General features: G+C 45.5%; 1 protein-coding gene across 2 annotated transcripts in view; it reads left to right on the top strand.

Annotated features, from left to right (window-relative positions):
- The window catches only part of LOC119402440 (microsomal triglyceride transfer protein large subunit), a 53,161-nt gene that overhangs the window by 9,340 nt on the left and 20,730 nt on the right, over positions 1–23,091 (top strand). The window contains exons 2-7 of one of the 2 annotated variants that reach the window (XM_037669598.2): positions 15,680–15,706; positions 18,176–18,369; positions 19,197–19,424; positions 20,165–20,278; positions 20,454–20,599; positions 21,925–22,013. In XM_037669598.2, coding sequence (XP_037525526.1) covers positions 15,680–15,706; positions 18,176–18,369; positions 19,197–19,424; positions 20,165–20,278; positions 20,454–20,599; positions 21,925–22,013 — 798 coding nt within the window. The remainder of the gene's footprint in view (positions 1–15,679; positions 15,707–18,175; positions 18,370–19,196; positions 19,425–20,164; positions 20,279–20,453; positions 20,600–21,924; positions 22,014–23,091) is intronic. The other variant, XM_037669603.2, reaches the window with a different exon arrangement.

Raw genomic sequence — 23,091 nt, 5'->3', positions numbered from 1 at the left:
ATAACTTAATGTAAAGGGTCGCCGTTGCAAAATGTAAAACGTACGCGCGGCAACATGTGTTTAAATAAATGCGCCAACGAAGTGCTTGTATAAATGATGTCCATCAATTTTTTAATTTTGATTATCTGCTATTGCTACCTGTCCGTATGGCAAGCTACTCCCAACCATAGAGTATATGCATCGTATAAATTCCTGGCGAGGTATGCTTGGTTTAGTCCTCATGTAGTTCATCAGTTTCTTGATGTTATAAAATCATAATGAACCTAGGATTGTACATGGTATACTCACCGTACGTCGTAGCATGGAAGGGGCTGTGAAAGAACATCGGGACTTTGAAGGCATGTCAAAAGTAAACCATAACGCATATATTAAAAAAAATTTGCCACTTTTGTGAGATTCCCAGTGCAAAGCAAACGTTGTAGCCTTAAAAATATTGACGTGATTATCAGGCAGCCCTCCAAACACGGCAATCAAGCCTACTTCGCGGCAGCTGGGCCGACGAAGGGGCGAATTCGAGCGTGTTCTGCCCACGAAGAAGCCCACTGTGTACCTGTGCCGTTGTAAAAGCCTGGGTCAACGCGGGAGCTTCGCATGCTTTCCCGTCGCAGTACATTTTCACAGTGGAATTCATCGAAATGTGCCAACCGTGCAGTGCCTAGGTCAGTGCTGGGCAGTATCGAAGATACGTGTATCTTAGACACTATCTTAGATACTATTTGAGTATTTTGCATCTGTATCGCGATGCGTCTCGCAAATTGTGTATCAGTATCTGTATTTCCAATACATTAAAGAATCTATCGTGTATCTTAAGGTACAAGATACATCGATCGCCCCACCACCGTGTGAAAGAATAAACATTGGCAAAACTCAAGTCACCTGAATAAAACTAAAGGGAGTGACATATTCTGTTATCTTTCCGCCAGAGTCCCCCAGAGAGGACAGGCGATGAGGTCTGCGCGTCCCTGGAACCGAGCCACGTGGTGGCACTCGCGCAGTCTCGAAAAATACAAGCGCGCGAACGACGCCCAGCTGACCTTTTTTTTTCTTCTTTTATCTGGGTCATTTGCTTTTAGCCACTGTCCTCTGCCGTGGGGCGCCTATGGCAAATTGCCATCCCGGTATTGTTGTTATCAAAGTACTCTTGCGCATGGCTCTTCTTTACGAAGTCTGAACAATTTAAGAATGGGGTTGCTTTGGATCTTGTAGCTTTCACGCACCAGTGATTTGAAGGATCTAGTGGATTTAAGTTTGACTTACACGCTATGAGACGAGCTATATGTACATGAGGTTTTCACATCTATGGCACCATTGGTAGCGGTGCTAGATTTAATAGAACTAGCGTTTACCTAACAGAAGATATCTTGACGTACCGCATGTTTTCATTCCTGCTATCTTTATTCGTAAGAGTCCTTAAACATAATTTGATTGTCAGCAAGATAAGTGCTTTGTTAGGCGTCCTTCGTGTGTGTTACCTAGGTCTCTGTATCGTTTTTTCTGGTCTGTTTACTGTAATGTCTCTTGTAACGTGCTGCAAAAATAAGCTCCCGGCTTTATTCTTACTATAACTGTCTGCGTCATTTCGACTGCTATTTACATATTTACATTCCACTTGGGTTGTCTGTTATGTCAAAGTGATGTTGAGGACGCATATATAATAACCTGGGCGGGCGTGGAATAAAACAAAAACTCTGAATACTACTTAGTAAAATAGCGACATTGAGTTTGCGTTTTTTTTTTTAATTTCGAGAGTTTGCCCAATGGCATACATAGTTAAATATACTGGTAGAGGCCGGCTTCCGCTATATACATCAACAATGCTCTATGGTGGGGCCCATAGAGCCACAAATCATAATCCGATGGTCTTGTCGGATGAAGGCCCACTGTTCTCAGGTAGCGCCGCCGTATCTGATTCAGGCCAGGGCATGTCCACAACAGGTGGGCAAGTATCCCCAAATGGTCCATGCAGATGTTGTGGCCAGGCATATGTGACCGACGGAGTAAGTGCCGCCCCCACACGAAGTCTTACCCGCCAGGAGGAGGTGGTGTTGCGGAGTTTGCGTTGTAGTAACGGAAAATGTTATAAGCCATCTTAAATGTGTTACGAAGGGTTTTCCAGAAACATCGCTTTACCAAATCCTCCGTTTTTATCGTGAGGGGTGCGACGAGCCATTTTAGGCTATTTTTATAGGCACTGAATTTTCTTTTGTCTTACCTTGACAGATGAGCTCAGAATGCCTCATGCCTAATTGTGATAGCAATTAAAGGTACCGCCTGTATCGTCTATCTATATACTTATGCACTGTGATTGTTCGATACGGAACATTCTTTCCATTTTACTTAGATATATATGTTTCCTGTTGTACGCCTCCCTGATTGTTTTTACTATTAGTAATCACCAAGTAATCAGTGCTATTACCTAGTTGCAAGAGCGCGAATAGCGGCGGTTGCCTGCGACGCTTTGTGCAACTATAGAATACGTCTCAGAGGATTCTGCAGATGCACATGTTCTCTCATAGGAATTGTTGGAACATTGCTCTTTAGTGATTATTTTACAAACGAACGCTTTACGCTAGCAGATGAGTAGAACATGAAAATTCATTGCAGTTTTGCGTCCTGTACATATACACGATTCATCGCAAAATATGTCGCTATCTATCAGCTTTGTTGCCGCTGTACACCTGCCCGATGATCCAGTATTGCGTAAACCAGGTGTTTCAAACTCGCCTCAGCTAGCGGGCTGCACTCACAAAAATTAGTCCTGGATGGGCCGGGACAATAGCGGGGGGAAGGGAAAGGGGCTTGAACAAAATGTCACAACGCATTTCCCATATTTCATATATGCACCATTTCTAAAGGGGATCTTGCGTCAGGATTCGAGAAACATATAGGTACTGCTCTCCAGTGTGACTCAAATGTGGACGACCGATTCTGAAATACAGATATTTTATTCCACGGTTATGTTTCAACACATGGTGACCGCATGGGGTGCCTCACAAAAAAAATGCTTGATACCAGTCCCGTTTCTGTAGCTTACCTGAACAAGGCGTCAATAGCCGCGCGGAGTCACAAACATCTTATTCCTTGTGAAGTTGAGGACCGCTATAGAAAGGTCCGCGGGCCACGTGTTTGACAACCCTGGCGTAAACGGTGTACAGTACGTTTGCGGACGAGGTAAAGCTTCACACCGGTATTCGGGCCATCGCTCGGAGGCTTCATATTGAAGTTCTTGTGATTAGATCGCAACCCGCAAGCTGGCCGGTAAGCAGGGCGTTTACTAAAGCGACGCGCAAAAACCGCAGTGTATAAAGTGTGTGTGCGTGTGTATATACGCAAACAAAAATGAAAAATTTCGGGGGGTTTGAACCTCCCCCCCCCCCTGGCTACGCCCCTGGAGCTAACGACATCCCAATAAGTTCATTCGGAATCAAACAGATGCACTTTGAGCAATAAATACGGAACAGTTCAGATGCTAACATACATTTCATTCAGATGAAACAAAAAGTGGTCGCAGTTAAGAAATTTTCAAACAAACATTTCTGTGTATTTATGTATACGTCTTTGCTGCTACACTATGTAGATCTATAACAACAAATTTACGAATGTATCGAAGGTATCTTAATTAAGATACATTTGGAAGGTATCGTATCGGATACAATAATTGCGGTATTATCTTGTATCTGTATCTCGAATACTTCTTGTCCGAGTATCTTGTATCGCGATACAATTTCAAAGTATCTTTGCCCAGCCCTGGCCTAGATAATTACCGCTTCGACTGCCACCTGGTCTATTTCGATGCGACGCAACTTTACCGTGGCGCTTGTGGTTGGGCGTCATTTCAACGCCTGCTGTTTCTGTATCGGCACGACGGACAGTGCTTCCTGCAGTGTTTGCGATGGGGACTAAAACCCGTTCTTTGGCAACATTGCGCCTCCACCGGAAACGCAGCCTAGAAAGTACCGGTTGTGCTAGTTTTCATATGCTTTGCTGGCCAATGCTGCTTGTTTCTGCAACGTTTTTCGTGGTTAGAATGATTACAACGAAGCGCTTGATACTCGGGCGTTGCTGAGGATGCTCGATCAGCGCTTTTGCAAGTGAAAACATTGTTTCTCGAAAGTGCACCCGGATTGCGGCCGATCAAAAGAGACAAATTGACTTCCACGAAAAACTCGCATATATGTTCTGTCCACTTTATTGAAAGCAAGTAAGCTTAATGCATGCTCTAGCGGCACTGATGCGATGCTGAGGCGTTAGTCCAAAGTGTTCAACTACAAACAATTTTTTTCTATCCATGTTCCGCAGAAGCCGCTGTCGTTTGCCCTTCTCGAATGCGTGAAAGACGAAAGACGTGAAAGACAGGATAACGTCCGCACTTATGGCAATGCATTGCGAGATGCGAATGGGGTGAAGCTTTCAAGGAAGCGTGGTGTTGCATGAAACCTAGATACTGTTTAGGCATGAGGATCAGGCAACACGTGAAATACTGGAGGCGTTTCATATTAGAAAAAGGGGCCGTGACTGTGTTAACCATCCTTACATCACGTTACACGATAAGGAGTTTGACTTTCTTGATAAGTAAAACTGTTAGTTTCACTATGCTGTTATCATTGTCCTGGTTCTGAAGGCCTCTTGCTCGACTACGCATGTGTAATTGGTTCTCTTGTGCTTTTAAATGTTATTCTGTTCAATAAAAATTCAGTTGTGAGTTAAGCGCTGTCCTGTCAAAGTCTTAGTTCTTCTGTCCTCGTTTTTTGTGCGCTTAAAACGCTTTTGCTTTAACATGAATGTTCGCCAACTAGCCCATCTCGCCGTCTTGTTGCAGCACAAAAGTAAAGCGTGTCGTCACACATGTGGTTGATTATTTATAGTGCACTGGTATATGAGAGTTTGTACAATGTTTATTGTTGTTTGGCAGATATAGCACCGCTTGATGTAGACGCACCTACGTTGACGCCTAGTGGCACATCTCCGTACCGACGACTAACCCCCATGATCATGATTTAACCCTTGCAGTAGCTGAAGTTGTAAAGATATACCTGTACACCGCATATGGCGAATCCCGCGTAAATATGGCATCGACAAGCACATAGTGACCACTGATACTCGATATGCACTCCTTGAAAGCGCCGTGAAACGCGAAGAGAAACTCGACGAGCGTCGAGTCTTCCCTCTAGCCTGGCCGTTAATTCTCACATGGCCAGCGGGGAAAGCGGTGCGACACCCAGGCGAGCGTAGGAGAGCTATTCTCCGATATGGATGGATCCCTTATGAGCGAGGCTTGGGCTAAAGCCGCCACCTCGTGGTGTGTTAACGCGTTGACAAAATTACACTTCTCCCATTGGAAATTCGCCGAATGGGATGGTCGTAGCAACGGCGCGTTGCAGGAGCTAATGGCGGAGGCAACGAAGTTTTTTTTACAGCGAAAGCTGTTATGAGATCATTTCACCGGCCGTTTTTGGCGCCGTAGTTGTCCGCCGCCGCCGCCGCCGCCGCCGGTGTCCGTAACCAGTACCGCTCGAAATAAGAAAAAAAAAACTAAATAAGAAAAAAATTCCAGGATGGAACGAGGTTCGAACCTGGGCCCTCTGCGTGGGAGCCCAGTATTCAACCTCTGAGCCATGCCGGTGCTTTTTTTTTTTTTTTCTTTCATGGTATTTATTACAAATGTGTGTAATTAGCATACATAGCGAACAAAATACTCAAGGCGGCCTCTACCAGCGCACAAGCGTTACACAGAAGTCCTAAAAGGGTATTAAAGCTACACATTTTCATGAAGAGTGGATACCAGTCCGGTTGAAACTCTAATTGTTCGTAAAAGTCTTTTAGCTGAAGAGCCATTTGAATGAGATGCAACCGCGATGATACCATGGGTTCCGCATGCCTGTCTAACATGCGAGTTTTCCATAAACTGTGCATACCCATTAGTAATAGCATGTCAACAGGTATAGAATGGCTTTTGGGTGGCATGAGATAACGTATGCTATACGAATTTTGTACCGCTCACTATATGCTGGATTACCTGGACACGACGTGCTTGTGCGTGTGAAGAAAATGCCTATTTCACCAACATCCAAGACATTCTTCTACAAAGTGCATACACAGACGCTGCCTGTGAAGACCTGGTTAAGCAGCAAAGGCATCTTTGTATCTTCAGTTAACTGTCGCCTCTGTGAAGTTCCGGAAACTATAGAACATTGCTTCATCAGCTGTAAAGACGCCATACTCTTCTGGGACGTTCTACAAAGGGCTTTTAAAAAACAACTCGATTTAAATTCGTAGAGCCATGCCGGTGCTTGAAACTGCTCTGCGAAAAGGTCCTATACAGGCTTCATGTCGGGAAGGAACCACATTAGCATATGCAATATAGCGTGGTAGAAGAGTAAAATAAGCACCAAGCGTCGCACAACGCGAATTCTGTAACGGGGCGTCACACAATGCAAATTGCGCAACGAGTAGGTTGTTGAATGCTTCCAACCCATTACAAAGGACTCTGCCATAATTCTTCGTTGTCATTAGGCACAGCATCAACAAAGTGCGCATAATGCCTTACATGTATTTAGCAGGTACCACGGCTCTCCGTAGAATGACGAAAAATGGCACAGTGTCTGCTGCCCTACTTCTCGAAAACTACAATGATTTATAGCGTAGTGGGTTCCTGACAAGTGCACTTGTATTCGTTGCCAAGGAAGCCCATAAGCGCATGATCCATTTCCTCGGGGTCTCAGTAAAATTACAATGATTTAGAGCGTAGTGGGTTCCTCGCAAGTGCACTTGTATTGGTTGCCAAGGAAGCCCATAAGCGCATGATCCATTTCCTCGGGGTCTCAGTAAAGTTACAATGATTTATAGCGTAGTGGGTTCCTCGCAAGTGCACTTGTATTGGTTGCCAAGGAAGCCCATAAGCGCATGATCCATTTCCTCGGGGTCTCAGTAAAAGTCTTAGCCCCCTCTCCGTCTCTCTCCCACGTCAACGTATGTTATACAGCATGATGGGAGAGGGAAATAGCGACCGGGCGTCACCCAATGCAAATTGCATAACTGGTGGGCCGTTTAAAGCTTCCAACCCATTACAAAGGGCTGAGCCATAATTCTTCATCGTCATCAGTCGTCGTGTCAACAAAATGCACATAATGCCTTACAGACGTGTAGCTGGTGCCTCGCTTCTCCGCAGAATGACGAATAATGTCTCAGTAGGTGCTTTCCAACTTCACAAAAATTGTGATTTATGGCCTAGTGGGTACCATTCTAGTGTACTTCTATTGTAGCCCCAAGAGAGCTTACAACGGGCTCTAGAAACGACGCTCTTCCAGCTTTCGCTGTGACTGTGCTGCGATTTCAGCGCAGGCCTGGCGTCTTTTTTTTTTTTCGACCCTGGTGGCAGACATGTCATCGCCCCGTTATAAAGGGGACGCTCATAGCATCCGTCCATCCATCCATCCATCCAAGAGCCCTGTGAGAGGAAAGTGTCAAAGATAAAGGGAGCGTTCATGTACGCTCCGTTATGTGTTTGGCGGTATGGGCTAAACGCCCGCCAGCCATTCTCGCGGACCGAGGGGTCGTGGGTTCGACTCCTATCAAAGAAAATTTTTCTTAGTTTTTTCTTTGCCATCTGATGGCGTTCATTTTGCTGACGTATTTCCGTGACGGAAATACGTCATGAATGTCTTCGTGGACCCCGGCGTAAAACATTTTCGTGTTAAAAACGAAAGACATTGTATGCCGCCTATATGCCTGGAACTGGAACATAATCACCGAAGGAAAAAAATACTGGGACCATGGCCTCGATCGTCATGAGCTGCGGACCATAAGAGCACTGCTACACTTCCTAAAGACAACCAAGATCTGTGACCTTCTGTGATTGTGCGATTAACGTTGTTATGCGGGCGTGCGCATCGCTCGTTCTCTGTTTCCTTCTCCGTTTCCTTGTTCTCTTTCTGTCCGCTTCTCTTCAGGTGTAACCTGGTTAATCCTCCCGCCTTGCATTTGCCCTTCTTTTTCGTTGGCCATTTTCCGGCGAAGAGGAGCATTGAAATTTTGTCGTCTCACCCGGCATTGTGGGTAGGATTTGGTTGTTGGAATTGACCTCAAACACAACACTGCTCGTTGACACACGCTGATATGCCGTTCTTACAAGCAACTCTTCGCATGATAAGCAAGAGAAGTGTGCCGACAATGTCGTCTTATATTCTGTTTATATGTTTGGCATTCGTTACAGAGCCCAACAAGAAGTGTCATTTGTGGGGCATTTCAAGCAACTGGCGAATCTCTGTGGCTGCGCTCTATGTCGCCCCGAAGCGCATCCGAGACCAAATTTTAAAGCGCTGTGACGTCACTTGTTAAGCATAAGCTTTTATAACTCGCAGATTTCGGAGTCTTGCGCGAATAACTCGGTTCCGGAGAGAATGCAGAAATGCAGCTCTCGAAGGTGCGCCGGTCACATGCGTATATGTATGCGACGTTTTCCAACAATTGATGCTCTCTCTATTGTGGGCTTGTTGGTGATCAGCAGTTTCTGATATGGCAATCTGATATTTTATCGAGGTGACTTGTCATTTCCCATTGCCACATTTCATTGTTGCCTGGATATGAACGCATGTCCGTCGTTGCTTGTAGCAACTGAAGTGTTGCACTGCTAAGCACGTGGATGGAGATCCACTTCCACTTCCCGGCATGGAGGAAGGAAGCAGTTAGGAGGGAGCATTGCGAAGTTCCATAGAAAGAAAGAAAGAAAGAAAGAAAGAAAGAAAGAAAGAAAGAAAGAAAGAAAGAAAGAAAGAAAGAAAGAAAGAAAGGTAGTACGTCAGGCACGCAGACGCAAGTCTTCGCTTGCCCCCACTTTACCGATAGGGCAAGGGCTCCTGATTTTTTTTTCTTAACACTGCGGCTCGTATTGATTAAAGCAGTACATAGTGTAGAACAAGTGAAGTGGCCGTAACAGCGGTCGCTGTAAAGTTAGTAGCACTTGTCTGTACCTTCACGTATTTAGCGAGCTCTGAAAGGCATTCGATCATGCCTTTTGCGCTCCTATTCCAACTGCATATGCGATACACATGCACGTGAATACAGTGAAGTACATGCATTTGATCAGATCATGCCATTTCTGACACGCGAGGCTAGCTTTTATTGCGATAGCAATTATATGGACAGTCTCGGCTGAATTTTGCCGTCGCCGTCATGCACCGTATATGTATAAGTATGTATATATAAAAAATCCGCAAAGAAAAATGCTTCCGAAGCGCGGAATCGAACCAGGGACCTCTTGCTCCGCAGCGAGCGGCGCTAACCGCTACGCCACGAAACGTAGATCCTCCACGTAGCTAACGGCGAGCGTTATATACACACCCTTTACCGCTGGACGGACTCGGAGACGGCCGGCGCTTATAAGCGTTTCTTCATTACAGCGAGATGGCGCTAGGAGCACGACGGACGCATTTAAAAGTCGTCGGCGAGCTCGCTCGCTTCTTCTCATTGCGCAGGGAGAACCTTGCCCTTCCGCTGTCTGCTCGCGCGGTTTTCTGGCGGTGAGGGGAAGAGGGTTGTTTCAAGCTTTCACCGTGGTGTCCGCGCTCATGTTACGGAGCGTACAAAAGTCACTCGAGCTGAAGGGACGCCGCTAAATGAACAAACAGACGATGAGCGCGAACTATCAAGTGTCACAGCTCGACACTTGAAGCACGCTAGTTTGCTTCGCTGCTTCGGCCGCCTTTGCAACAGGAGCGCTGTTCAAACTGAGAGTATCCATTGGCGAGCCTCACTTCGTATAGCATTAGTTTCTTGCTATCGCATTCATTGCTTTGCCCTTGCGGCGAAACTGTGACTTTTTTACAGAAGCGCGCCCGTGCAGGCTCGTCCACTCTTACTGCACAGTGTGGGAGCGCTCCGCGGAGAGCCAATGCATCCGTCACGGTGGCGCATCGAACTGAAGCGGCGCAGGCGCACAAGGACATGCTGCTCTTGCTGTACATCACAGCAAAGCAACATCGGCGCGCTCCAGCGCGGTAGCAAGCAGACGACGCGAAGCATCCTGCGCGGCCGCGCCGGATGCACTGGCGCTCCGCGGAGCGCGGCCATAAAGTCGCCGAAACGGGAAAAGTACCGCATTCATTTTCTCTTCATCGCCGCGCCCTTTCGGCGGCTTCGCCACATAAGTGGTCCAGCTCGCTAGCCTCGCCAGTGTTTCCCGACCGCCGACGCTCGGCGCTTTGGAGGTGGATTGCTTTTATAGCCTCAGAAAAGCGTGCAGGAACATTACGACATCTCGTATTGTTTTGACACTTCATCGCAAGCCTGTCGAGAAGAATGCCTAGGTGCTGCGCTTTTGGGTGCAGCGATCGGCGGGAAATGGGCAAAGCCCTCTTTGCTATTCCCAGCGGGAAAAATGTTGCCAAGCGACGGGCTGTGTGGCTGCACATAGTACGGCGGGAAAAATTTGTTCCCACAACTGATACCCGCCCTTGTGAGAAAAGCGTTTCATTGAGAATTCGCGACTGTTCTTTCGAAAAATGTTTGCGCCTCCCCTGCACCAGTGCAGCTTGTTCTGCGTGGTTGCCGCTGAAGGTTCATGCATAATAACATTGCCGGGCAGCTCTTATGTTTGGCGTAAAATTGAAGCCTTTGGGCTCACATATAACGATGAACGCGCCGTGAAATCTGACTGCTACATATTGGTATTGCGTGACGTGACTGTATAACGAACATAAATAACAGGTGGTAACATGAATATAATGGCACGCATGTCATGTAAGGCACGCATGATGTATGTACATGTTATCACCTGTCACTAACGTTCGTCATACAGAAACATCTCGTCATATCAATTTTCGTATATATGCATATCATTAAACGACCACGAGCGCTCCGAGACCATGTCATGTAAATCATGTTTTACATGGCATACCTGTCACGATATGCACGTTATAAACGGTAACTAATGTTCGTCATACACTCTTGTCACGCCATACCAATTTTTGCGTGTATCAAGCTAGCGAAGCGGCCGCGAGCGCACCATGAGCGTGGCATGTACATCATGCCGTACATGTCATGCATATCATTATTTTCATGTTATCACCTGTAATTTATATTCGTCATACAGTCATGTTATGCCATACCAAATTTGGTATACATCCCATTAACGAAATGGCCAGAAGAGCGCGAAGTCGTGGACGGTTAGATAGATAGATAGATAGATAGATAGATAGATAGATAGATAGATAGATAGATAGATAGATAGATAGATAGATAGATAGATAGATAGATAGATAGATAGATAGATAGATAGATAGATAGATAGATAGATAGATAGATAGATAGATAGATAGATAGATAGATAGATAGATAGATAGATAGATAGATAGATAGATAGATAGATAGATAGATAGATAGATAGATAGATAGATAGATAGATAGATAGATAGATAGCACAAGTTCGCTAAGAAATGCTTCGCATTTAATAAATGCCGACAGCCGAGCGCGTAAATGCCGCGCAGTTCGCATTTCTTCATCGCGTTAGTACGCGTGCTTGCGCGTGTAGGCAAGTGAAAACTGCCGCTATTTCTTCCCTGATCAGTTAGAGAACAACGGTATGCTTCACTCGGGGCTGCAAAAGCGTACGTAATGCGTAAAACATGCGTTACTCCGTGTGAAATCAACACCGCACCGCCGCAGCTTCGGCCGCGGTGGACCAAATATGGCGGCGGGCAGGACGGTCGCGGTACTTTTCCCGTTACAGTGACTTTACGCGGCCACGGTGAGACGTGTTGGAGTGGACGAGCCTGTGCATGACACTTACAACACGTCTCAGGAGCTTCTCATGCAATGCCTTCATCATGCGCGCGCAATTTAACAAGCACTGTTTAAAGTCGGCCTTCCCACAATAAAGGTTCATGTGGGGAAAAGCCCACTTATGTGAACTCGTTCGTTCCGCATACAGTAGTCTGCAATGTACAGTATAATATATATCTAGCAAAGGTGCTTTAACGGTGTACTTACTTGTGGCGAGGATTATATACAGTCGCCATAACTCATGCATAATCTGAACTGATGAACTAATTACTGATTAACATTGCAAGGAATCAGATTTATTTTTAACGCAATGGTCTTATGTGTCTCATGAGAAGGATCATGTGGCGAGAAGCCGACGTGTGTACAAGAAAGCCAACAAATAAAACTTACTTTATAACGCAGGTTGCTCCAAGCTTTTGAAAAGCTTGGAGCAACCCGCGTGCCTCGTAGCTCCATGCGCGCGAGCTCAGCGCTCACTTCGTCTTTGCGGCGTTCGCGTGACTCTCACTTGATCTTTGCGAAAACGTGAGACACGGGCGATAAACAAGACTAGCCCCTGGCCCAGCAGGCATCATGGAAGGCTTCCACGGAGCGGCGGCGACCGCTTGCAGAGTATACAAAAAACAAACAAAAACACCGGCGTTCATTTGGCTCGGCTTACTGACGTCTAGGGGAGCGAAAGCCATACAAAATCTATGGAAAGCATGACTGCGCGTTTATATGGTAATCAAAGCAAATTAAGTGAGTACTGAGTTAAAAAGTGCAAATGACATTAGTGACAATGACCTAGTAAGAGGTAATTAGTTAACGTTGGACGTCACGGTAAAATAGCCACACCGGATGGCTTTCGCCTTCGTCTTAGGCGAATGCAAAACCCTGTGGGTTTTTATTATTGGTACAGTTGTTAAGCGCTCGAATTTGGGATTGACTTGTGTCCATATGTGCCGTCCGTCTTTTCCGTTAGGCTGACGACGACAGCTATCGACATCTACGACACGTAGCGACGATTTTTGACGTCGTTCGGACAGCTCGTCACACTTAACTGCACCATTGCCGGAGCACGAGGAAAATTTTTTTTTCGACGGCTCCGCTGGATTTGAACCCGTGCAATTAGGTCGTGTGCCCATCGCTTGGTCAAAGATGGAGAGATCCCGGAGGCACTGCAAAACCGCGTTAGGTGCAGAAAGCTTTCATCGGCAGGCCGGGGGGGGGGGGGGGGGTGCAGTACAATTGACTGGCAGAACATGGCATCCGCGTACGAGTCGTCTTGAAATCATAAGGGACCGTGTGACATATAAATCTTCTTATATTCTTCTGTTTTCATTGTTCGCTTATGGTTTCGTGCGTTGATTTAACACTACTATCCTCAGAAGAATTGATGCCTGGGCAAGTTGGAATTGGTTATGCATGTTCAAAACGGGCGGCGCAAAAACGAGGACAAAGGAAAGACTACACACCGTTGTGCCTTGCACAACGGGAGTTGTATACCAGCTTCCTTTTTCCTGCGGTCATGTTTACATTGGGCAAACTGGCCGTTGCCTCAATGTAAGGCTGTCCGAACACAAGCGTTCATTGGACGGCAATGCCTACTCGCACGTTGCTCGACACTGTGCACAACACGGATGCACCCCCAACTTTCATGACACCATATGTATTTTCAGGCATAACAATCAAGCTACTAGAGAAATTGTTGAGGCTCATCACATTAACAAAAAAGGAAATCTATGTGTAAGCATGCCATCAATAGCACTGCATGACGATGAAATTTGTTTCCTCAATCGGTTCATCACATAGAAAAAAAAAGTGTACATGTGGTCATCATTTTGTAACCGTTCCTAATCTTTCCAGCAACACATGTCTATGTGTCCTGTCGGCTATCAATGATGTAAGAGCACGTGGGACTTGGTGAAGGTTCAAATAGTGTATGTTCTGTCTAATAAAGTTAGTTGTGAGAAGGCGCTCTGTGGTGTGTAGTCTTTCCTTTGTCCTCGTTTTTGCGCCGCCCGTTTCGAACATGTACTACTATCCTCCTTGTTCTTGCTGTCATGCTGCCTACATTTGCTTTGGTGTTAGATGATTATCCGTTGAAACCCTTTTGTTCAGGTGGACGTTGTTGGGGCCGTTGCCTGTTTCTGGCCTGGTTATTGTTTATTCCTTATTTATTCCAATGGTTTGTGCAGTTAAACTGAGTAAAAAAATCACACCATCTCCCGTTAAAGGGGACCATGAGGCGATGCGAAGCAGTGTTTCGGCATGTAGAGCCCGCGTTTCAGATGGGGAGTGGTGAGGGGGAAAGGGGAGAGGGGAAGTGGAGAGGGGAAAAGAGAGGGGGAGGGGAAGGGGGAGGTGATGTGGAGAGGGGGAGGGGAGAAGGGGAAAGGGGAGGAGATAGGGGAGGGGAGAGGGGGAAATGGAAGGGGAGGAGAGATGGGAGGGGAGAGGAAGAGTGGAGGAGGAGTGGAGAGGGGTGGGAAAGGGAAATGAGAGGGGGAAGGGAAGGGGACAGGGAAGGGGATAGGTGATGTGGAGAGGGAAAGGGGAGAGAGGGAGTGGAGAGGGGAAGTGGAGAAGGTTTGCGCATGCGCAGTAAGGGTGGTCACGCCGCACACCACCACCACCACCACCACCACCGGATTGAACTCCGCTATAAGATGCTTCACATCTAAAATGAACCTGTATCACGTCGCAAACGGTAAACGCGCCATATATTTGTTTGCTGTGTTGAGAAAGTCGAGAGAAATTATCACTTGCTGATGCCGGAAGGGGTTAACACGTCATACTTCAAGCTTCCGGCAATAAGTTATGTTCAGAAGACTTCAACGTGACCTTCAAAGACATTTCGTTATTTTTTTAAACATGTGAGTGCAATATTGAACATGACGCTTGGCTATCATTGGCCCTTGCGCCATAAAACACCATATATCACCGTCATCGAACATGACGCCGTGGATTCTGGTCACGTGTACAATATTATAGTTGTCCACACGATTCTCTGAACGAATTGGTACATATTGTCATGTTCCCTCGTTGGCGCTTCCTCAGAGGATTTTCGGAGCTTTCTGCATTGACATCCTATGAAATAAACAATTAAGGGCTAAAAAATGCTTCGCAATGAAATTCGGTGCTTTTTATCATTACTGCAGCTGAATATTTTTGTTTCCCCGAAAGCCTCATTGTATGAAGCGAATACTTACGTGATGGCTGGACGCATCCGATGTAACAGCATGATCAAATCAGCAGAAAAGGTTTTTCATCGTAGAGAGGAGTGCAAGTATAGCGGAGATGAGGAAGAGATAAAATATTTTCTCAAATATTTTTCTTATCAAGTACTTTTCGGCGTGTGGCTCGAGGTGAACTGGTGTGGACTTTATTAATTCAGTTCAGTTAAGGTTTCGGCTATTCATCGTGATTTCGCGCAAAAAGTTTGTCACGGTGACTGCTTTTACGGTGCCAATCTTCCGTGGCGTAATCCTGAGAGTTAAGGGGCTTCACGTGACATTGATGGTGTGCATGTAAGCGTCTGAAAATCTGCTTCCGTAAAGGGAAGGCAATTTCCACTTTTGTTTGAGAGTTTCATTGCTCGTCGCAAAAATTCCAACTTAAAAAAAAAAAGAAAAGCAGCATACGCTATTATGTCATCCCGCTGGCAGCTGTCATAGGTTCATGAACTGTCAATGGGTGTTTGCGGTCCGTTGCCATGCCTTAACGAATGCAACGCGTAGTCTGGTCGGAATTTCTTTTGCAGCGGGCGCATTTAAGGTCTCTGCGGCACGCCTGTCGGTGTCCGCAGTTTGCTGATCATTGTCAAAATATGGCGCTCGAGGCCCGCCATAAATTGTGGGGCCAACTGCGCCTACGTGTGCGCGCAGCGGCCAATTCTGTGCTTTTCTGGACCTTTCAGATTCAGTAATCTCGCCCCCAGCTCCAGGTACGTACCATAGCAACGGACGCCTGCTCTGAATGCGTACTGACTCTAACGGAGGAATGTTTTTGGTGCGTTGAGCCGTGTTTAGAGTGCATGGTATGTATCTGGCGCTGGGAACTGTCTGTCCTCACTAATCTATCGCTGTCCGAGTCGTTCTTCCGGTGACGTGACTTGTTTATGTCACATGAGTGTGCACACTGTATATACTATACTGACCACGCTCTTTCATTGCATGTGTCCACCTGTTCTCAGCGCCACTCGTTTGCCGTAGCACACATGGTGGAGGCCTGTCAGTATGTCTGAGTGAAACTATGTTTCTGCTAACGCTTTGCGATGAACATTTAGCTGCAGATCGTGTTCATATGCAGCTTAACTGTACTTATATATATTTTTTTGTCTTGCCTGCTTTTATTCATTTGCAGGTTAGGCGAACTCTCATCTCTTGCACCTTTGTCTGCACACTACTGTATTTCCTGGCATTTGATTTGTAAATGCGCAACATCGTTTCCAGACGCCTTAAAGCAAGACCTTTTACTTCAATCATGTCGGCTCACCGATGAATTGAGATATGACAAAACGAAGGCTCACGCATTGAAATATTTCGATCTCGGCCTTTTTCGTATTCTTTAAATCTTTATTTGTCGCATACTGTTGCCCAAACTTGACCCTGCAGGATGGGCAGCACAAGAAACAAAATAATCCGCATTATAGAAAAAGCATAATATCGCGAGACAAAAAAAAAAATGATCAGGATTTGCTCAAGCAGTGCGTCATAAGGTTCGCTGAGATTATTCTAATTGGGTATAAGGTGCGAAAAAAAAAAAGGAAAATTTACCGATACGGCTCCTGGCAAAATACGATGTTAGAATGTCGCTCAAGTCATTAGGTAATTGGAAAATGTACCGCGTGGAATCAATCGCCAAAATGCAACGCAAAAAATATTCAAGCACCAGTGTAGTAGCATAATTGTGTTTAGTTAACAAACAAGCCTGACAGCTTTTGTCTTCGAATGTGCAGCTTAGCATCTCAAACCGAATATGAAAGCTTAGGCCGTATAAATGCTAAATAAGGAAGAACATTACTGTTAGGAGGAGGACTTCCAACTTTATGTTCTGGATAATTATTGGTGGAAAATAATATTATCAGCACAAGGGGGTTGTATGAGGTCAAGTATACGCAAAGGTGTCATAATGAAAACTGTGTAGTTGTGAAATGTAAAAGTGAGTAATTGTAAAATTTTTGACTTCTCGGGAGTTTATACGTCGGAGAGCGGCGGGGTCATACATATATTATTTAGAACAGCTTCTGTCACGTAAGCTTTTGCATGACTAAATATTAATGCGGTGATGTTACGGAGGACTTGCTGCTTGCACGCGGAAAATGAGCGAAAAAAAAAAGAGGGAAAGGAAGCTTTTCAAAGTCGTGCGCATCGCACAGGGGCATTGTTTCAATCCACAAGTCAAGGGCACCTTTTTGTGAATGGGTTATGTGTATTTGATTTAAGAATACTTGAACATAAAATAGATCAGGCACGAGTTGAACTCTGTCTGTTTCATAATTGTACTGCGCTTACCTACACCTACACACACACACACACACACACACACACACACACACACACACACACACACACACACACACACACACACACATATATATATATATATATATATATATATATATATATATATATATATATATATATATATATAAAGGGCATATGTATAGTATATGCTAAGCGTACGATGTTTGTACACTGCGCTTCCCGAAAGCTTGCGTCAAGCACTTTTCCTCCTCCATAATGTCGCTATATCGCAATGCGGTGATGTAATTAATTATCAAAGGAAGAACAAAAGACCTGGCTCTTTATCAATAGACGTCTTATCGTTCATTGCCTTTCATTGTTTCTCGACGTGAAGCACTTGGAACGAGCCACTTCTGCAGAGAAGTGGACATTCACACCTTTTTGTGTAGATAGGCGTTACAGCTGGTAAATAAACAAAGCGCACTTGAGACTATTAGAGATGCACACGTTGGGCTGCAGACAGTCGAATGCAGCAGTACGGGGCATTTTTATTAAAAAATTTTATTAAAGTTGTATGCACAACGGTGCACACACAACGTGTATGCACTTTCACTGTACGTGAAGGCTTCGAGCCGTTTGGACTGAAGACTGTAGCTTGGTAGCGTACCACGAAATGAAACACAACAACATATTATCAAATCGATGAAGCAGGCGGAAGCTTTGTTCTGATCAGACCAGGTTTTGGCGAGTGAAACGTAATGTTTAGACGCGAAGGCGTCAATTAAGAGAGATATGTGTCATACTGCAGCTGAATACTTCGTACGCTCTGTAACTCTCTCTCTCTCTCTCTCTTTACCACGTGCCTCTCTCTATGTTCACCTTGCTTCCCTATCTGACTGGTGATGGGCGCGCATACTAAACGAGCTGGCGCCGTCTCTGTGAAACAGCTCCGAGCCGACAGTTCGAGCTGGGGACCACGTACAAGTACAGCTTGCAAAGCGACGTCTTCCTGAACGAAGCAACGCCCCGGCCAGCGGGCGAGACAAGCAAGAGCGTTGGCTACGGTCTCAGGGCGGCCGCTGCAGTCACCTGCCTTTGGAAGAGTCCCCAAGATCCACTTAACAGGCTATTTCGGGTGGAGGTAAGTGTGTCTCGTGCATGAAGCTGCCTGTCTGCATGTGTACTTTGTGTAGGAATTGTTTAAGCGCTTCATGTTGTTTCGGACATAGCCCCAGAGCAACATAACTTTGTTCACCGCGTAGTCACACCTTCATCGCCCCATCACCCGCACACTTCCTGACTCGCTTCACACTGTAACGAACTAGTGGCAGGTATATGGGAATTTTCGCTTCCGTGATCGCGTGCGTCAGTTGCAAAAAGATAGACTTTCAGCACACAAAGGTGATCTGGGGGACTAATTCGCACACCAAAACTGCGTGTTGATATTGCTACATGCATATTGCCAGCCCCTTGAACCATTGCGCGTGTGCGCCGGACGAGGAGAAGGAAGATCTCTCTCAATAAGCCCGGCAGTGGCAGGTCAGCTCTGTATTGTTGGTCTCCTTTTTACGCTCAGCTTTATTTTTTTTTCTAACTGAAGGAAGTTGTTTCGCCGTTAAGTTGTTTGCGGTATCCTCGCCATTATCCTTGCACTCATCCTTGCCGTGACATGCGCCATTCGCCATTAATGACTTAGGCACCGTCTCAGGCGCTCATTGATAGCGCAAATTTATTCACCTCACATGCAGAAATTAGCCATTCTTGAAAAATTACCAGCCAATGTGAGTGCGGTCTTATACGTTTTGCACGAGGAAACACACAGGCGAGCGAAATGCATTGTGTTCAGAATCGTTCCCTGTCTGGACGTGCGCACTCAAAATCGCATGCTTCTAAGCCCATACTTAGCGTTACCAGTGCACGTTTTCTTGTGAGCTGACCGCTGCCGTGTATTGCGGCTTGCTCGTGCAGTTGTCGCAGGTGCACCTGACTGTTGTGCCAGCGGACACGCCGGAGGGCGGTCGCAGCCAGCACGCGTCGCAATGGGACGCGGCATCGCCGCTGCCTCTCTATGTGCTTCAGCAGAACAGCGAAATCGTCAAGGTCTGGTCGCACGCCGAGTCGCTCACCAGCGTCAACATCAAGAAGGCCGTGGCGAGCATGCTACAGTACCAGCTCACGCCCGAGGACAAATACCAGGTCCTCTTTCCAGCTATGATATATACGCATGGGCTTCGAAAGAATGCCAGTGAACGAATGCAAATCGATGAGACAGATGAGCGTTTTTTTTTCTGTCTAGCAAAAAATGTCGACGCAGCTAAGCAAGAAAAATCATTCTACACGTGTAGTACACCTATTCATATAATTGTCTTAGTTTAATCGTGCATCCATTCTGCGAGTTAGAACATCAGAGGTTGATCACCTTTCGTAGTGTGGTTCGCACCCCGCTTATCTGTGTCGGTTTGCAAACAACTTGAAGACTAACCTTGCACCTTGAATAAAGGTGCGCGATTCCTCGAAATGTGCACCATAGATAGAATTAAACCTTGCCTTATTATTTTGTTCCCTGCATCTTGGGCTTTGATACAGTGCGCTGCGTTTCGTGAGCACAGTGTAACAGCGCTCATGCTTCCGCCTGCGGACGTATTTATTGATTAATTTATTTTGTTAAAGATTGGAGAAAATTCGAGGACAAAAGGCAGCATGCCTGACAAAAGGCTCTGCCCCGCATCCAATGCATACAACAGTTATCACGTATTTCTGGTTACAGTGATTTTCCCGCTAAAACAGGCATAAAATATAATATATAACAATACGACGTCACTTTCATATGTAGACGCTTCGTTCTCGCGTCCTCTGCCGCGGGCGTTTCTCTAGATTCTGCTTTTTTTTTCTGTCTGATTTGCCCGTCTGAAAGTATTAACTGTGCATCGTTCTAGGTCGACGTCTCCGGTCGGTGCTCGGTGTCCTTCAAGACGGAGCGCAACGTCATTACGAAGCACAAATCTTCATGTACGCACCCTGACAAAACGCAGTTCATCAACCCTAATCCCGTACGTAACTATACAACGCATTCGACATTGCTTATATAACTACGCACTGATGCAGATTCTCGGCAGCTCGCCTTTGAACGTATTTAGTTTCAGCGCTTGAAGTTCGCATCGTGTTCAGTTTTGCGTTCAGTGTACGGCTGATTACTAACGAACTTTTATAACGTTTGCTTTCCAGATACAGTCGCCTACGGTACTAACGGAGTCGACGTCATTGTACGAGCTGCTGCCCGACATGACAGCTCCGAAGAGCGTGAAAATTAGTGAACGAACTCAAATGTATGTGAACATCTTGAAGGAAGCCAGCATCTTAGTCAAAGCAGAGTGAGTACACGCGCATTTCTTCGCCAGTGCACTTGTAACCAAAGTCGTCTGAACAGAACCAGAAGCCAAAAACAGCTTGTTCCACTAGACAGACGACGTTGGTTAGATGAATGTAGTACGTCGTAATCGCCGCACAGTATGCGTAGCTGAGCTTTAGCTGCGGAATATTGAATAAATAATGAATGCCTGGTACGAGCCAGAGGAAAAAGGTTTATATATATGTAAAGGCAACCCTCAGAAAAAGTGGGTAGTCTTTGGTCTTTTTCAATAAAGTTCCTCGCTTGCTCGCTCGCTCTGCGCATTTTTGCATGCTGCTCTGATCGTTGAGATCAAGAATAAAACTTATTACGATCGCGTGAAATCTTACGATCTCGTAAAACTTACGATCGCGTGAAATGAAATCGTTCAGCTATTTACGACTTCCCAGATGACGGTATCGAAAACCGCGCGCATTGTTATTAATTCACCCTTACTGTGGCAGCATGATCACTGTGTATCCAACCGTGTACCTCGTCCCCGTCTATAACTCGCGCTGCCGTACGATTATTTTGTAGCCGAGTACCAATAATGAACACGTTGGTATTGGAAGTTGGTGCCCGTCCTTTTAGCGCCACACCTATTTTCATCAAGTAATGAACCATCTAGCTCCGCAACAAGCCCTGTTGTAATGCAACTTGTGCGCTCTGCTGCTGGCATGGCTTGCACTGACATAGCAATAATCCTGTGTGCTATTGCTACGTGGTACACGATACTGTACGTTTACTAAATAGCATGAAGAAGTTGCAGTGTACTAGAGCAGTATATACGATTTTTGTGGACTCGAACGACGGCAGTCAGTTGTGGGTCGACGCTTCTTCTCGGCTGTCTTATCAGCCACCCTGCGGCTCGCGTCTGAGTTTTCCTTTCATGGGCACAAGTTCGCTCAAATAAAGCCTTCCCTTGGTTGCTGCTCTTACGCTATCCGTGCCTGTTTCCTGCGTCCCTTTACTGGCACGTGTGAATATTTTGCGCTATTACGATACCACAGCTATATGAATGGCTATCACATGGTTATGGCTGTATATTATTGCATATCGTACTTAGCATGTATAGAAACCACTTTGCGAGCCCGGCGCCGACCTTCTTTCCCTTCCACAGGCTTTTATTTAACTCCGCCAAAGCCATTTTGATGTTCATAAAAAAAAAAGAGCGATTCTTTCAGAGAACCGTGAAACCTGCAAGAAAATATAGTAAAGCACACTTAGCGAAAGTAAGTCTTCGTGTTCATAGGAATCCTTGTAGGCTGTTGCGGATAACTTAATTTTGGTTGAACTTTTATTCTACAGGCATACCTACAAGCTTGAAACCACGTCACCGTCCGGTCAAACATTCACTGCAGCTACCGAAGCGGAAGTCATCCAGAAGCTGGCCGCCGGTAAATGATTCCACCGCGTTTGCATGCGTTCCATCATGCCAACTTCACCCATCGCTGACTTGAAAAGGATGGTGTATGCAGAAAACCGAGAATACTATACATGCGTGAAAGCGGCCGCGCACGACACTGACCGTTCGAGATTTAGATGCTCAGTTTTTTCGGTAGGCGAAAGTCTCTTTTTTTTGTTTTGCTTTAGCACAGAAAACAGATCCTTTTCGGAAGTACACCTAGTGGAGCCTAGAAGTATCCGCTGGACGCCTAGTTGGTGCAGTTTTGTAGCATTAGCTGGGTGTGTCCAGATAAGATCGAACGCGAGGTCCCGGTCACCATTCCCGATTTTGATGAAATTTACTGTAGGTCTAGGCATTACACCCAGAACAATGGTTTCGAAGTTAGTTTTGCGAAAAGAAATTTTGTTCGCCTGAAAAAAATATACACATTTTGGCAGCAAAAAACAGTTTTCCGCCAATTTCGCGATTTCTGGAATTTGAGCGCACCTAGGGAAAAAACGGTGCATTTCTTGTTCACAATATTTATTCCCCTTAAAGAACAAGTGAAATAAAATCTTATCAGTTTATTATTTCCCTTGCTTGTCGAAGCACTTTTGAAGAAAAAAATCACAAACTTGGCAAATTGCACAAAATACCTGTTTTTGGTAAATCACGTTTCAGCCCAATCATGGAGTAAAACGGAGCGCGATAAAACCATGAAAATTATTTTAAAAGAGAGCAAAAGTCTCAAAGTTATTATGTACCGATTTTTATTATTTTCACTTTAATTTGCTTGCAGCAATAAATTCCTGAAGTACAGGTATTTTGTGCAATTTGCCAAGTTTGTGATTTTTTTCTTCAAAAGTGCTTCGACAAGCAAGGGAAATAATAAACTCATAAGATTGCATTTTGCTTGTTCTTTAAGGGGAATAAATATTGTGACGAAGAAGTGCACCGTTTTTTCCCTAGGTGCGCTCAACATTCAGAAATTGCGAAATTGGCGGAAAAGTGTTTTTTGTGGCCAAAATTTGTATATGTTTTTCAGGCGAACAAAATTTTTTTCCGCAAAACTAACTTCAAAACCATTG

This window comes from Rhipicephalus sanguineus, chromosome 1, assembly GCF_013339695.2.
Source record: "Rhipicephalus sanguineus isolate Rsan-2018 chromosome 1, BIME_Rsan_1.4, whole genome shotgun sequence".
Lineage (NCBI taxonomy): Eukaryota > Metazoa > Arthropoda > Arachnida > Ixodida > Ixodidae > Rhipicephalus > Rhipicephalus sanguineus.
The sequence above is the reverse complement of the archived record's forward strand: the minus strand, read 5'-3'. Positions and strand labels throughout refer to the sequence as shown.